This window comes from Aotus nancymaae, unplaced genomic scaffold (genome assembly GCF_030222135.1).
Source record: "Aotus nancymaae isolate 86718 unplaced genomic scaffold, 86718_ANA_hifiasm-v0.15.2.pri h1tg000059l, whole genome shotgun sequence".
NCBI lineage: Eukaryota > Metazoa > Chordata > Mammalia > Primates > Aotidae > Aotus > Aotus nancymaae.
The window spans coordinates 44921170-44937582 of NW_026988473.1; the positions used below are offsets into that span (position 1 = coordinate 44921170).

Genomic DNA, 16413 nt, shown 5'->3' on the forward strand with positions numbered 1-16413 from the left:
CACTGGCAGCTCTCCCCTCCAAAAAAAAAAACCCCAGGTACAAGAGGCCAGGAGAAGTTGCCTGTCCCAGGTCCCACAGGCAGTGCACACTGGAGCCAGAGCTGGAGCCCTAGCTCCTGGTGTTTTCCATGGGCCGGCTCAGAACCAGCCCTGTCCTAGGAGCTGAGGCCACAAAGTTGAACAGGAGAAAATCCCAGCCTTCATAGAGCTCAGTCAAGACCCAAACAGGCAAAAAGGCACCAACAATTCAATCTGGTTATAATTATAAGAGTAGCTGAAGTGTTGAGTTCCTGCTAAAAGTCAGGCAGTGTCCAAGCCCTCTCTATATATTATCTCCTTTAAGCCTGACTTTTGTCTGGAGAGATCACATGGTGAGTAAATAATGAAGCCATTATGCAAACCCAGGCCTCTAGAGTCCAGAGTCTCAGCTTCTATCAACTAAACACCACACTACCATCAAGCAGCTGTGAGCAGGGTAGACTAGGATCAGAGAAGACAGAGGGCCTGACTTTGCCTGGGAATATTTACACAAAGGAAGTGACATTTGCCCTGGTTCTTAGAGGAGGGGAGTTGGCCAAGATGACAAAGGCAAAAGGACTTCCACATAGGGGAGACACCAGGTACAAAGGCCCAGAGGCATATGGCCAAAAAGCCATATGGCAAGAAGTTTCACTAGACTGTAACATCAGGGACCTCTGAGGGAGGGGCCAGGAGGGGGTCTGAAGAGAGAAACAGGGACTAGTTGATCAAAGACCTTGAATGCCATGAATAGGGTCATGGATTTAATCCTGAAGGCTATTTGGAGCCACCAAAATCATTTTAGAACAGGGAAGGGACAACATTTGTGCGAAGAATCAGTAAAAAATGAATCACGGCCAGGTTAAATTCTAGGCAGGAGAGTAGTCTGTTGGGAAATGACAGTTATAAAACAGAGAGAGAAGAAAGATAGAAGCCTGAACTAAGGCAATGGCATGGGATAGGAAGAAGTGGATGATCTGGGAGGGAAAGGATAAGATATGAGGCTGAAAAAGAGGGAAGAATCGAAACTGACTCTCTTGGTTTCTCTTGAAGCTGTCCTAGCTGAGATAGGAAGCACATCCAAGGAGGAACTAGTTTTCCTTTGGTTTGATTACAGGGTGTGGCCTCTGACAAGTGGAAAACACAAGTCCACAGCAGAAATGGGGGCCAGGCCTTACAGAGGGGCCCATCAATCAAGGCACCAGCTTTCTCAGGGAGGAGACTGGACCTGGTGAACCCCACCCACATGGCCCCACCACCAGCCCATCTAATACCAGCCACGGTCACAGTGCCGCCACATAATAAGCGCTCTTCTCAATTTTGGGAGTCTAGGGACTGTGACTCATTAAGGTTTGGATTGTGTTAGTGCTGAACATCCCATAATTGCACAGCTTGCCTGACTCTCTGTCATTCGCTCTCTGGCTCTCTGGGCTCCCCCTCTCCTATTGGATTTGCTGCTTGATCCCAGTATGCAAAGTCTGGTTAAACAGAGCAGTTCTCGCTGTGTGGTGGGGGCTGCCTGCTCCCCCAACCCCTTCCAACTCCCGCTGGGTCAATCGTCTTCAGCCATGAACTGTGAGCTGCCATCTCAATATGCATGAAATCCTTCCTTTGCAAGCACAAACGACTGATCCTATTACTCACACAGAGGAAGGGAATTGAAAATTGAGGTCAAGGAAGATGGACTGGCAGTGAGTCACATTCCCTTCATGGTGGAAAACCACCACAGTCAGGAGCTTGTAAGGTCTCTGGTCAAGGAGCTGGAGGGGCCAGAGGCCAGGACTTGGGTTTGATTTCCTTAGTCTCCATGGTGAACTGAAATCTGAAGCTGATGCTATTAAGATTGTCCCCTTGCCTGGGGAACAAGGAGGGCATCCAAGACAGTGAATGTGGCTCCCAGGATTCCTACTTAGCCCCCAGAAGTTGCCTATTCCCCAAGTAGCCCTGCTCATTGCATTCTGAGGGAGGCTGTTCTGAGCATGTGGAATGAGGGGACTGAGTCCTAAAATCTGGGCTTTCTGAAGTCTGGCAGACTCAAACACAAAGCCAGATGCAACCACAATCATCTCCATATACCAGGCTACAAGCCGGATGACTTTTTTTCTAAGCCAGAATTATCCATGGTAGAGTTAGGGTGGGAGAAGGGAGTAGCAAAGTCTCATACCAAGAAATTGCAGTATAAAATAGTGTTCTCCCTACAATATTTCCTCAGGGGTGTTCGAAAGTCAGAAGGAATTAGCAACCCACAAAACAAAAAGGGAGGATTACCAACTATAGTGCATCTTCGATGTACCAAGAACCCTCTGCTCTAGGCCTCACCATGGTTTGATGATTGGAGATTGCCACCCCAATTTTACAGATGGAGAAATTGAGGCCAGGAGGCATTACATAACTTGTCTGAGACCTCATTGTTAATAGTGGCAATAAAGCTAGAATTGATTGAGTGCTTATTACATTCTTGGCAGTGTGCTAAGTGCTTGATTCAATCTTAATGGTTTAATTAACCCTCAAAACAATCTTATGAGATTCCCGGAACTGAGATTTGGTAGGCCAACATCACACAGTAAATAAGTGGAAAAAAAATCCAGGCAATGTGAGACCAGAGCCTTGTTCTTAATTATTATGCTATGCTCTTTGATGGTTTTCAGCAATCTGGCTAACACTCAAACCCTCAAATCCAAAGCTAGAGCTCTTTCTGCTATGCAAGACTGCTCTTACGTGACATATGGCTGCCTTTTTAAAGCGTGTGATCATATAAAGACGATGGAGTGTCTAGTCTTTTTTCAAACCCTTGTCTGGTTTCTTTCTGAGGAAAATTGGGGTGCATGTTTTCAACATTCAGAATAGAACTTCTGGCCCTGGCCTCAACATCACAGACCTCTGATGAATTTGTAGCAGCAGCGGGGAAGCCCAGAAGACCAAGTAAGCAGTGATTCAGTGGGGAGTGACATTCATGGGACCCTGACTGCCTAGGGGGATCCTCATTCCCTCAGTGGCCTCGCCCTGCCTATGCCCTGTCTTGTGGACTGTCTTTTTTATTCCCCAAAGCCCACCACTGGGAGAAGGTCACTGTACCTGACCCCTCAGAGCCCAAAGAGAACAATTTTCCAAGCTCAGAAGATCCATGCCCTGGCTTCCAGCTACTGGTACCAGCTCCTTATTCTCAGCTTATCCCGCTGATCTGGTGTCCAGTGTCCCCCAAAACTCTAGGGTCAATAGTTTGTGGAAATCTATGCCTATTCTTTTCTTGGCTCATTTTAATTTCCTTTCACTTAGAATGGAACTTCAATTTTAAAATCTTCAAAGTCCGGAATTTGGATTTCTCTGCCTTACTTTATTCTACCTTCTGTGTGAAGTGGGGAGTTCTCTGTAAAGAAACACTTTACTATACCAGAAACACTTAGAAGTGGCCTTCAAAACGTACTAATCACCCCAAATGGGCCAGGTACTGGGCCTGGGTGCTAGGATTACAAAGGAGAGATGTGAGAATATGATCCCCATGAGGGCAGGATCCTTTATTGCACAGTGACATCTCCCTCTACCTACAACAGCACCCAGTACTTCATAGGCACTCTATAAAGATTTACTAAATAATTATAAACAAACAATTTTTGTTTCTTTGTTTGCCACTGTGCTACATATGGCATTTTGAAGTTAACACGGAGGGTTAAGGGAGCACAGAGGAGGGATATGTAAACCAAGCCAGGATATCTCAGTAGGTTTCCCAGGCCACTTCTTAAACGATGTCCTCAAGTTTGCCAGGAAAAGCATTAGTATTGGAAGAGGATAGAGTTTCTGACAGAAGAAACACCATGTGCAAAGAAGTAGAACCATGGACTCCTGTGTTGGGAAAATGGCAAGTTGCTAAGTGCAGCCAGAGGGGTGGGGGTAAAGTTGAAATTCACTGGGTCAAATTTGAAGAATGTTAGAGTGCTAGGATCCATGAGTTTATCTGTATTATATTCCACCAAGACAGGACACCCTAAGCCACCCCACAACCCCACAATAGAACACTTCTCCTGGATATACCAAGGGGCTTCTATAAAACCTGAACGGGGCACATTCTCAGATGCCAGGAGGACTCTCAAACTACTATGCCTTGAAATTTCCATCCCAACCACAAGGCAAACACTAGACCCCTTTGTGCATTTTATAGGAAAGAATGAGAAGAACTTGTTTTAGTCAATGGGTTTGCTTTCCTAGCCCTGTGGCACTAAAGTGGGTTATTTTTGTCTAGAAAAGGACAAGACCATTAGAAACTCACTCATAGACTTCCAGAATGTTAAAGCTGGAAGAGTCCTGGGGATACTTTTGTCTACTTCCTCACCCTCAGATGAAGAAACTAAGGCCCAGAGAGGGAGAAAAATTGTCCAAGGATACACAGAATGTTAGTGGAAGGCTGGCCCCTGGCTCCTAATCCATGCTCCTCACTGCACTGTGCTCTTCTGCAGGGGACTTGATGATGAGATTGCACACTTTTTCCCAGTGAACTTAAATGCAAAGACTAAAAATACTTCTTAATTATTCTTCATTAGAAGAAAACAAAGTCTCTTCAACTCTCTGACTCCTTCAACCAATTAAATCTTTGGCTCCCACTCAAAGAGAGTATTTAAATTAATCAGGATAAATCTCTGGCTTATCCTTTCCCTCCAAACAGGAATTTTATACTAAATAATTGAGAATAGCTTGCTGGAAAAAGAAGAGTGTCTTAGAGAAAAAATCACAATCCAAGCTATTTAATTTAATTTCTCACCATCACCTGAGACTCCCTAGCCAAGAGTTCATCATTCATTTATCAAACAGCAAATATTTTTACTTAACAATCACTTATTAAGTTCCTACTGTGTGCATTCTAATCATAGTTGGGAGCATAAATATGAATCAAATATGAATTCTGCCCTTAGGCCCTCATGACATTTATCCCTGAATAGAAAAGATGACAGATACAGACAGATACATAAATCACTATTGGTCTACCCCAGGCTTGGCTCAAAGTAAGTTCTTGGTCCAAAGTAAATTTCGTTCAAATGAATGAATGAAATTGATTTCTCTATTATAGATAATTGCTATGTGAGAACTCTACTGAAGTGGGGCCACAGAGCTCATAAGATTTACTGAAGGCTGAGTGAGAACATTAATTTAAGAAACAACCCAGGGGAGGCAGGACTCCAAAAGGTGGGAAAGCAGCCTGAAGAGTATTGTAACAGTTGCATTCTCCTCTCCAGGCCTCAGTTTCCCCATCTTATAGTGAAGGGATGGCATAGATGAACTCTGGGGAAACTCTAGCAACAACATCCAATGCCTCTATGATCTCTGTTCCCAGCACTGTACAAAAATTTTAATCCTACCTCTCTTCTTAAAAATAACTGTTGAGTCATTGTCCCCCTGCCTTCTCAGGGTCACACCCTATGTTTCTGTGGATTTCTCTTTGGAAACGGGAGAAAGGATGGAACTCAATTTTAGCTTTGATTGGTCTTCTTTTCAGCTTAAACAACAGAAAAATATCCAATTATCCCATTCACAATTACAGTCTGCACATCTCACCACAGCCATAGAAAATGACCCAGCAGCAGAAAACTGGCCACAGAACAGAGGTACACATATGCAAGCCATTATCTACATGGAGACAGGCTGGCCTGTAATGACCCCCACTGGCTCAGGGAAGCTGGTTATCTCCCCAACTAGCCATGGGCAACCAGGAGGCTGCCTGCCACAAGCTGCAGCTACATCCAGTCCAGGCTCATCTCATACTCAAAGCTGAATGGAAACCATGTGAAAAAGTGTTTCACTCACAGGGAGAGGTCACAGATGAAAGCCCCAAATTGCATACTTGCTACAAATCCAGGCCTGATCAAGCCAAAAGAGAAGTTAGTGAATAAAGACTGAGTTCTATGAAGGCAGGAGACAATGTCCAACTAGGTCACCAACATGTCCTCAAGCACACAGCACCATAAAAGGCAGATGACCTGCACTCCGTAAATATTTATGGAAGAACTTTATTGAAAGCTAATGAATAAACAACTACTTGCATAAATGAGTAAATGATTTGTTTATGGAAAAGACAGAGACTGGTGAGAGTACTACCTAGCACTGAGGTTTAAGCACCATATAGAAATACATATGCTAGCTCTTTACCTGTCAGCTCTGTTCTTGAGCAAGTAACTTCACCTCCTCAAGGCTCAGTTCCCTCATGGGATAGACATGGTGATGTGCTTCCCAGATTCCTCTTTTTGGCAGAATGTATTGCCCCAGCTGCTGGGAGTATCAATAGCCAACAGCCTTCAGCTTTCAGGCCCTCCAGATGTTCTTAGAGCCATCTCACCTAAGATCTCATCCTTCCAAAGGATGTCTAAAAGTTTTAGACAAAATAAATTTAACAGAGTTTATTTAAGCAAAAAACAATTCATGAATCAGGCAGCACTCAGAACCAGAAGAAGTTGAAGAGCTCCTCTGAAGCAGCATGGGCAGCAAACTTTTATGGGCTGAACACTAAAGGAAAACAAAGAAAATGCATCTAATGATTAAAGGAGAAAGTTCCTAGTTAAAAGTTAGTTGATTTCTGGTCAGTAAAGTTTCTAGTTTCATTCTACTGTTGATGTTGGGCTTCAGTTTGCTATGTAGAAACCTTAAGTGTTGGAGCAGCCCCAGGCTAATGACCTCCCAGTTTAAAATATTTTTTAAACACACTCCAATGACAGATTAAGGTGGGACATGAAGGCTCTGGACATTTTGGCCAATGGACAACAACTCTGATTCCAAAACTCCCCTGCGAGATCAGTTGACATCATTGAGCCAAGTTTTGTGGCTGAACCTTGCCCTCTGCCCAGTCCTGCTTCCTTCCTCTCCCTTCCACAGGCTTTGGTCCCAAAGATGTCCCCTAAAAACCACTCTGAACTCTAAACTCCACCTCAAAGCTGTTTCCCAGAGAACTCAACCTATCGTTTACAAAATATAGACAATAATAATGATATAAATGGGTCATAGTGAAGACTAAATGGGTAGCTATGTGAAGTACCCAGCCCATAACAACTGCTTGAAACCATAAGCCAACTTTGTTATGAGGGTTTGCAAAGGCCAGCCTGTTAATCAATATTGCCACCCTGACTCTTCACTGGCAAGGACTGAGAGTGAAAAATTCTAAATGCCATAGATTGATTTCTGAGCAAGATAAGTTATAGAAGGAAGTGGAGAAGGAAGGGGACATCTGGACCCAGCCCTGTGTGGACCCTGGCCTCCAGCTTGCCTGCCAGGAGCCTTCCCATAAAGACAGTTATACCAAAAGGCTGGGTCATCTGGATCCTGGCAGAATATGAGGGCCAGGCTGTGATGGCAGAGGGCACAACCCTGGGAGTGTGAAGCCCGGAGCCAACATGCTGACCACTATGGCTAGGTTCCAGCAGCCCCACCACCATGCCCAGAACCAACAAGAAGATCAACATCCCAGATGGAAAGATAGGAGCCCAGAGACCAAGGAGCAAATGAAGACCAGCTAGGGACATAGCAGCCACAGTCTCCTGCTATCCAGGAAGCTCATCTCTGGCCTCCTTCACTTCCATCAATAAATCTTTGACCCCCTCCCAGGGAGGTACTCAGACCTGAGATTGCATTGTTTTCACTACTTGTGGGGAGAGGGAGTATAAATATTACTGTTATTTATACCAACAGTCCCCAACCTTTTTGGCACCAGGGACCTTTGACACCAGGGACTGGTTTAGTGAAAGACAATTTTCTCCATGCAGTGGGGCAGTGGGGAGTGGGTATTACATTCTCATAAGGAACATGCAACCTAAATCCCTCACGCCAGCAGTTCATAGTAGGGTTCGTGTTCCTGTGAGAATCTAATGCTTTCTCTGATCTAACAGGAGGTGGAGCTCAGGTGGTAACACTTTCTCTTGCTGGCCACTCACTTCCTGCTGTATGGCCCAGTTCCTAACAGGCTGAGGACCAGGGATGGGGACCACTGATTTATATGACCTGGGAAAGTGAGGCTTATATACTGCAAAGCACCCTGAAGCACTATAGAGGCTTTCCTTCCTGGATCCAAGCACTTTACTACCTTTTAATGCAGCTGTCACTGCCACTATGCTGAAGGAAAAACACGTGCACAGACAGCTTAAGCAGCCACTCAAAATCACAAAACTGGTAGGAAGTGAGCTGGGATTTGAACCCAAGTCTGATTCCAAGGTCTACATGCTTTCAAACACTTAGGCCCACATAAGAGATTCCAAGAGTAGAGTTTTGTTCTTTTGCTTATTTTCTTGTTTTTAAATATGAAAGTATCCCAGGAGACTCAGATACAGAGTTGAGAACCACCACATCCTGTCAGACCACTTCCCACCACTCACGCCAGTTCAGCAAAGGATCCAACCCCTGGCCCAGGGGCTGTGGCTCTCTGACTTCTACTCTCTCCTAGGAATCTGCACCTAGAACAGCCCTTCATGCTGCTATTTACTCACAAGGGTCTCAAATACCAATGTCCTCATGCATATGATTTACCCAGGCTGCTGGATGCTTCCATGCAACTTGGTAATACTTGTTTATTTATTTATTTTTGTGCACTGAGGTGAACAATGGCACTGCAAAATTAAATTCAATTTCAGTGGAATACAACAGAAAGAAGTCAATTATCCAGCATTAATTATTTATCTGGAGACAATAACCGTGGTATTATTCCCCACGAGAGAGGCCTCTGTAGCTTGGAACAGGAGGAAAGAAGTGGTTGCTACTGTCTGCCTATTATGCTGCTTTAGATTGCATAGTAGGCAAAGTAACACTTCTGACATCCTGTAAATACACATGTGCCTTCTCTGTGAATGTGGAGCATGCTCATGCCCCCAGAACACACACAATTAACAGGTTGCTAGGTCCAGGGATTCTATTCCCTCAGTATTCTGGCTAGGTCTGTCAATGCCAGGCTGTGAACATATTAAAGGAAATACCACTCTCTCTGTTGCTCACCCTGCCCTATCAGAACTGTAAGGATGAAGACATTGTGAAAAAAAAAAACATTTCACAAGCTGCAGTTTTTATGGCCAGCCATAACTCCTGATGTTAAGTCAGTCTGGTGTTTTCCTTCCAACGTATTTGCTGTGCAAGATCAGTTAGAAATCATGCCTTGCCTCCTAAAAATTTGATTCCTAAATCATTTTAATGTAATTTAATTTCCTATAACCTTAAAACTTCTGAAGAGGTTGAAAGTGGGAGAGAGAGAGGGAGAGATAGGTCAGTGGTTCTCAGTGGCCTAAAATGGTCCGGGATCTGATCTTTGCCCCTCATTATCTACTCAGAGCACCTATTCCTCCTGGGAAGCAGGAGAAATTAGTGTTGATTAAGCAGGTCCTGTGCTCCAGGCAGATGCTTCATACATAACATGCTCCTAACAGCCCAATGATGCATGTATAAATTATCCTCATCTCATACATGAAGAAACTAAAGCTCAAAGTTATAGCTACTCTGTAGCAGAACCAAGAACCAAGTTGAAGCAGTTTGCACTCCTAACCAACTCTCCTAAACGTCCTGATGATGACTTCCCCAACCCCCGCACAGGTTCAGATCTGACCATACCAGGACTGCAAAGGGTCTTTGGAGGGATCCTAAAGCCCTATGGCAGGAGCTGCTGCTACCCACCTGGCTACACAGCTCCCAATCTACTGTCTGGGCAGGGAAGACTCAGACTTCACTTCAACCAGGATAGTTTTCCTTTTCCCTGGCTTAAAATACTAGGCCGTTGAGAGTGTCTGTTATGATTTCTTTTTCTCAGTCAGGTTACTTGCTGAGGGTAAGGGGTCAGGAGAGGGATTTCTGGAAGAATTTCCCCAGATCACCTATGTGAAGAGCTCTAACACACAGCAGCAGGCATTCAATAAGTAATGGCTCTGCATATGCAGCTCTCAATGTGTGACAGTTTGCATAGATAAATTTATTTAATCCTCACATTAACTCTGTGAAGTAGGTGCCATTATTATCCCATTTTCTACATGAGGAGAGTGAGGAGCAGATGATAGAGTTCAGGAACTTGCACAGACCACACAGCAAGTGAGAAGTATAGCTCAGCATTGAAGCCAGGCAGTCATGTGTCCAAAGCTGACCCCACCTCCCTGCCTCATGAAAGGCCATTAGGCTTTCATGAGGCTGGGGCAGGCCCCATCTTTAAAAAACCACATATATTCTGACAGGTCTGTATCTCACCATCTCTGAGATCCACCTTAGAGGTGCTATGTGCAAAGATAATTGGGACCCCATATGATCTCTTATTCTTGGCTTCCAGCTGCAGAGGAAATTCTTAGTGGCATTTCTAACCATGCTGTGAGTCCTCAGGAACATGAATGAACTGTATGTCAAATCCAAAACCTCTTCATAATGATGGATTTGGGGAAGCAGACTGGTGTGTACGCAGAGGTTAAATCAGTTCCAGTAGATTTTTAACAAATAATATTTTTTTCTGATTTTAAAAGCAACACATACCCAAAAACAAATACTCAATAACCAAACAAACAATATTGAAATTAATGACATAGTAAGATGAAATCCCAAGTAATTCAGATGGAGGGTTAAGGATAAAGGTAAAATGTCAGTGATACACGCAATATATAACACAGAACATTACAAAATAAAACAATGGCTTAATAGTTTTACAAAAGTGACTTGGGTTTTGTTGCCTCAAAACAACCCAATCAAAATGTCTCAGCAAAAAAATAAATGAATAAATCAGGCTAAGCAGAAGCCCCAAACACTCTGAGGTTGTTGAGTTCCTCCATAGACCAAACCTACATTACAGTGACCAATTTTCCAGGTTCGCCAGGAGTTTCCAGGGCCACAGAACTTTCATACCTAAATCAGTACAGTCCCCGGCAAACTGGGACAGTTGGTCAGCAAAGCTCTAGCACCCTGACACTTCCAACACTGGTTCAGGTTCAGGCTCCAGGACCAGCCACATCAAACCTGCACCTGCCTTGCCACATCTTCCAGCTGTGTGCAGGCACCTCTGGTGGCCCCAAGTGTCTCCTTCTTCAGACAAGATGTTTTCAAGCCCCTCTCACCTTATCATCCAGGCTTTACGCTCAGTATGTACCTTTCCCACCCTCCCTCCTTGTTCAACTCAGAACGACAAGTACTTCCTAAGGATCAACTCTACGCTCAGTTATCTCCTTGGTGCTCTGGGCAAAGGAGAAGACATTCAAGGGTAGACTGGCACCTTCCAAAAGGCTCAGATAGGGCCTGCACTAATGCCAAAGATCCCCAGTGGCTCCAGCCCCCTAGCCAGGCAGGATCAGGAGCCTCCTCTGGGGTCCTCCATCTTACTAGCACACTCCACTCAATTATTTGTTTCATGGTGGGCCTCAGCATTGGACTTCAGCTCATTGGGGACTGGGATGTGCCTGATTTCTCCATGTCCCAGGGCCCAGTTCCATTCATATTTGCTGAGTGAATATGGCATCCCCATTTTTCTGGGGAGGAAGACTTATCCTTGGCTTCCTCCCCAGAAAAATGCATGCAGCCTCAGGATGCTGGAGCTGGGCCTCAGTCAGGGTTCAGATGGGGCAGCCCTGGCCTGGAGTGACAGCTGTAGGACTTACCGCTGACCTGGCAGGGTGATGGAGTCCAGGTGGCGACCTCCAGGCAGCGCCATCATGTTGATCCCAATCTGCAGCAAGGCCTGCTGGCAGCGGTCGTGATCCTGAAAAGAGAGGGCTGGGTGGCACAATGAGGCCCTAAAAGAAGAGGTGAAATCACCTTCTCTCCCAGACCCAGGCCATAAGGAACCAAAGCAGGCAAAGAGGTAAGTCCTCCTAGCCCTCTTCTCCTTTGGAACCAGTTTATACTCCACTATCTTCACATGAGTATGGCAGAACCCAGATTTGATCTTGTTTCTAAGTCCCTGGCCCACTTTATATATCTAAAATATTTTCTTATTCCAATTGCCAAATATTTGCCTGACTTATTTTGGTACGTATCAAACATTGGGACACACAGCTCACAGGTATTCCATAGGACATACTTGTACTTAAAAAGTATCTATGGTTTACCTGAGATTCACATTTAACTGGGCATCCTGTATTGCTTGCTAAATGTGGCAATTCCACATTCTAATTCGCTGGCTATTACCACTGTAGAACTGGGTTATTCACTGTGATTATGCTTAAGTCTGTCCTGGAAAATGTGACCCTGTTATTGGCATAGTGGTTGCTTTCTCAAATCCATTCCACTGCAGATGATGTAATTGCACCCAAATTGCCAGTAATTGGTTCGGAAATAGGCATGTGACTCAATTTAGGCCAATGAGCCATGACAGGATTGCTACTAGGAAAAGTATATTTTTCCTCCCAACAGAAAAGTGTTTTTTTGTCACAACAGAGAGCTACAAGATGAGACAGTATCTCTCCTGTTGGACTTGAACAAGGAAGCATATCCACTTCATTGCTGCTAAAGACCGTCTTACAATCATGAGACGCCCTAGCTGAAGAACAAAATTAGCGCACCAAGAAAAAAATGCTGGGTTCTTGATCACTAAGCCACTGAATCAACTAATGCTGGAGTCTAGCCCAGCTCTAGGCTTCTTATCATCTAAGAAAATAAAAGCTCTTGTTGTTTAAGTCAGTCTGAGTGAGGGTTTTTGTTCTATACAGCCAAAAGCATCCTAACGAATAAAACTAAGCCAGGTTCTTGGGACCCTTAATCCCAGCACTGAGGATGCACCTAGCTCCCCTGTGCCTCACATCTGAACCAAAACCAGCTACCCACCTGTTTGTCTTTTTCTCCCTCACCTTGTCCCTGCTGTGCTCCTGGAGGCCTTTTTGCACACACTGTCTCTGTTTCATTTCTCTCTCTCTGCCAACTCCTCCAAGCCCATGAGTAAGGCCTCCTGAGGAACATGCAGATTCTGTCACCTTTGCCTGGGCACATCAACATAAGACTCTTACTCCATGATTACAAGGGGCCCCCATAGCAAAGAATGGAGGAGGAGCACTTTAATAGTGATGTGGATGAACACGAAGCACCCCTCATAATGCTGGGAAGAAAGAAGAAAATGATCAATCTGAAAAGTATGGGGAGGTAGGAGCCCAGAATAAACTAGGGCACTAGATAATTCCAGAGACTTGCTGCTGTTTCCTGTTTCTTTGTCTGTAGGGCCAACTAGACTGTGAACTTCTTGAGGGCAGGTGCCACATGTGTTCCTGGCACTGAGCCAAGGTCCAGGCACTTAGCCTGCATTCTATACATCTGTTGAAAGAATGAGTGGGATAAATTTTTAATACATTGATGTTGAGCTTCATCTCTTCATCTATAACTGAGGATAATAATATCTACTTTAAAGAGCTACTATAATGATGACATGAGATTAGGAATGTGGAAGTATATGGCCAATGTAAGAGCTAAATGAATAGTAGCTGTTATTATTTTTATGTTCTATAAGTCTGCTATGTGCTCAGCTCTGTGGTCAGCTATGCTAAGGGAGATGCAGAAAATGAAATACAGCAGGTCATGTACTTAGCACAGCAAGAGATTCAACAAGCGTTCATTAGCTTTCACCATTGTTATTTCCATCATTATTATCATTACTGAGAAGGTATATTTTTGGAAACTAGTGAGCCAGTAGGCTAAAAGAGATGGCACAAAAGAAAAACTAGAAACAATAAAATGAAGCATTTGTTCCCTTTTCAATATGTTTGGCTAAAGAACAAAAAAGGAAAATATCAACTTCTCAGGATAAAAGCTAAGACGTGATTAGATGGTAGTAAGCAAGTAGATTTTATTTTATTTCCATATCTTCACCATTGACAATAAAAGAGGCAAAGTGAAAATGTTGAAATGGAGATTCGAGCCTAATGCAGGAGAGGAGACAGGGAGACACTAAGGAAATTCCATGGCCCATAGAAGTTTGAACCAATAGAACTCTGTAGGATGAGGTGAAGCATACATACCATAACATAAAGTATTAGAGGAACCTCTGGCTCTAATTCAAGCCATTTCTGAGGGACCCAGAAAAAAAAGAGTTGCCATGAGGAGAAGCCTGAATACAAGAAAGTGTTCTGAATTCTAAGAGGCAGATTCCAGAAACACAGCTCTATGACCACAAATTCTATAGCCAATCTGGATCACCAATTGGTGAACCCTTCGGAAAGAAGTAGTGAGCACAAGAAGCCAGCTAGAACACAGCAAGAACAAGCCACAAAAAAAAAAAAAAAAAAAAAAAAAAAAAATCATCTTCTTTTCCTTCAGAAGCCTCTGGGCTCTTAGCTGAGGGAACTGTAATAAGCCTAATATATCTTGATTTTTTAAAGTACCCCAGTGAGGTGCTCTCATTCATCCTTTTTACCCATAGCTTCCCAGCAGTTATGCAGAGGGAGCCTGCCAGCTCACAAAGCCTTACTTCACGTGATCTCATGTGTTCCCAAAGACTGGGAAGTCCCCTTAAGGACATCTGATTGCATATGCATCACTGCCCTATTCACAGACTATGTCATTATTGGCTACCTCTTTGCCCCAAAAGGATAAGATTCCTTAATGTCTAAAGTCAAAACTTGCTTAGTGTGGAATGGGGCACAGTTCTGACCCAATGACCTGCATGGTCAAGAGTCTGGGTTGTGAATCAGGTTAGCTGTCAGAGGAATCACAGCTCATTTTCACTAGGGATGAGGAAGAATATCTGGAAGCCAAGACAGGAAATACTAGTTTAACCCAGCCATTGTTTATAAAGTGTCGATAACAATAATAATTATAGCTAATATTTACTGAGCATGTATTACGTGTCAGGCACTGTTCTAAATGCTTCACATAGTATTAGTTCATTTAATGCCATCATCATCCTCTGTTACAGATGAGACATCTTAAATTCAGTGAGAAGCACAGGTTAGTAGGTGGCAGAAGACTAGAATCCAGGTTTGATGATTGAAGGGGAGGTGCTGGAGCAGATGAACATGAGAGCCTGTGTTCAGCCTTTGCTAACAGACAATCAGACTCCATTCCCTAATGGCAACACCCAGCCCCAGAGGGCCCAGCACTATTCCCTCTCACCAGCACCTTCTACTGCTCCCACTCTCCAGACTGTGAATCTTCCAGCTTCACCTAGTGCCAGCCCTCAGTGACACAGCTCTCAGGAAAAAAAAAGCAAACACTGCAGGCATATGGAGGGAAGAAAGGGGGATATACAATGAGGACATTTCTCTTTTGTTCCTCATTTACTGGCACTTTTGTGAAAGTCACATAGACAGAGATAGGCCCTAAAGGGATCAGAGGAGGGGAGACCATAGTCCCAGTTAAAACTGCAGAGACCTGTTTAAAGCATGCAGCCCTCAGGGAAGCTCCTATTGTGAAACTCCATCTCCAGTCTGAAGCCCTTTGGCTACCCACTCCCACAGCCCTAAGTCAGACTCATCCTGTTGAGCAGACGTGAAAAATAAACCCCTTCCGAAGCTACACAGAATGTTAGGAAACCAAAACTGAGTTCAAGATAAGCCCTTGGTCCTGTGCTATGTGTCCTCACTGGTGTTGCAAAAAGAACATGAATCTGATGGAATCTTTGGAATCTGATAGATTCAAATCCTGACTCTATACCTGATAAGTACATAACGTTGGGGAAACTGCCAACCCACTGAAAATATGGTTTCCGCAATTATACTACATCCCAGGAACATCATGAGGATCAAATGAGATCATTGCAAAAGTCCCTGATATTGTGGTTAGTACATATCAGCCTCAAAGAAGTACCCTTCCTGTTGGAAGAAAGAGTTAAGAAATATATCTCAGAGCAGAGTTGCTGCTTTTCCCAGTAAGAGAGGTAAAAAGGACACATGTAGGAATGAACAAGGAAGAGAAAATCCCTCCATCACTTCCCCCAGGGTCTTTCCTAATTCACTGAAAATCCCACCATGGATCCTGCAGCCTTGTTTCTTCAGGTCTCTGGGCTGTGTAGCTCCCATCAGAAGTGGCTAGTTTACAAGAAAGACTTGAAGTCTTGAATGTCTCTGATTTAATTCAATGCCTGCTGTGACAACAGCTCCATTTGGACAGCTCATTTCTGTGCCTACATTCCATTAGAGGCAGACTTTGCTCACCTCCATTTGGCTAACCACACAGGGTTTGTGGAGGAAATGGAGACTATTAACAGTAAATTATTCCATTAAAATCAGGAGCAAAGGTGGTTTCTGCCATTGTCTAATGAGCCAATCCGGGTACAGCTCAAGGTATGTCTGAGATTGCTTAATCTGCAGTCTCATTGGGGCCATCAACATTAGGGCTGTCAATATGGAAGGGACAGGGACAGGGGATAGTAAGAACTGTGGAAAGTAGTAAGCTTTGGCAGCAGCTCGAGGAACAGGGAGGAGACTGCTGTCGAGTCAAAGAGGAGTTGGACAGCACAGGCAGATATGGCTTTTCCTCAAAGACTTCAGAAAG

The 16413-nt window shown here is 44.1% G+C and overlaps 1 protein-coding gene across 4 annotated transcripts in view; it reads right to left on the bottom strand.

Annotated features, from left to right (window-relative positions):
* The window catches only part of INSC (INSC spindle orientation adaptor protein), a 129722-nt gene that overhangs the window by 81837 nt on the left and 31472 nt on the right, over nucleotides 1–16413 (bottom strand). For all 4 annotated transcript variants that reach the window (XM_012456587.2, XM_012456586.2, XM_064365141.1 and 1 more), the window contains exon 2: nucleotides 11595–11695. In XM_012456587.2, coding sequence (XP_012312010.2) covers nucleotides 11595–11695 — 101 coding nt within the window. The remainder of the gene's footprint in view (nucleotides 1–11594; nucleotides 11696–16413) is intronic.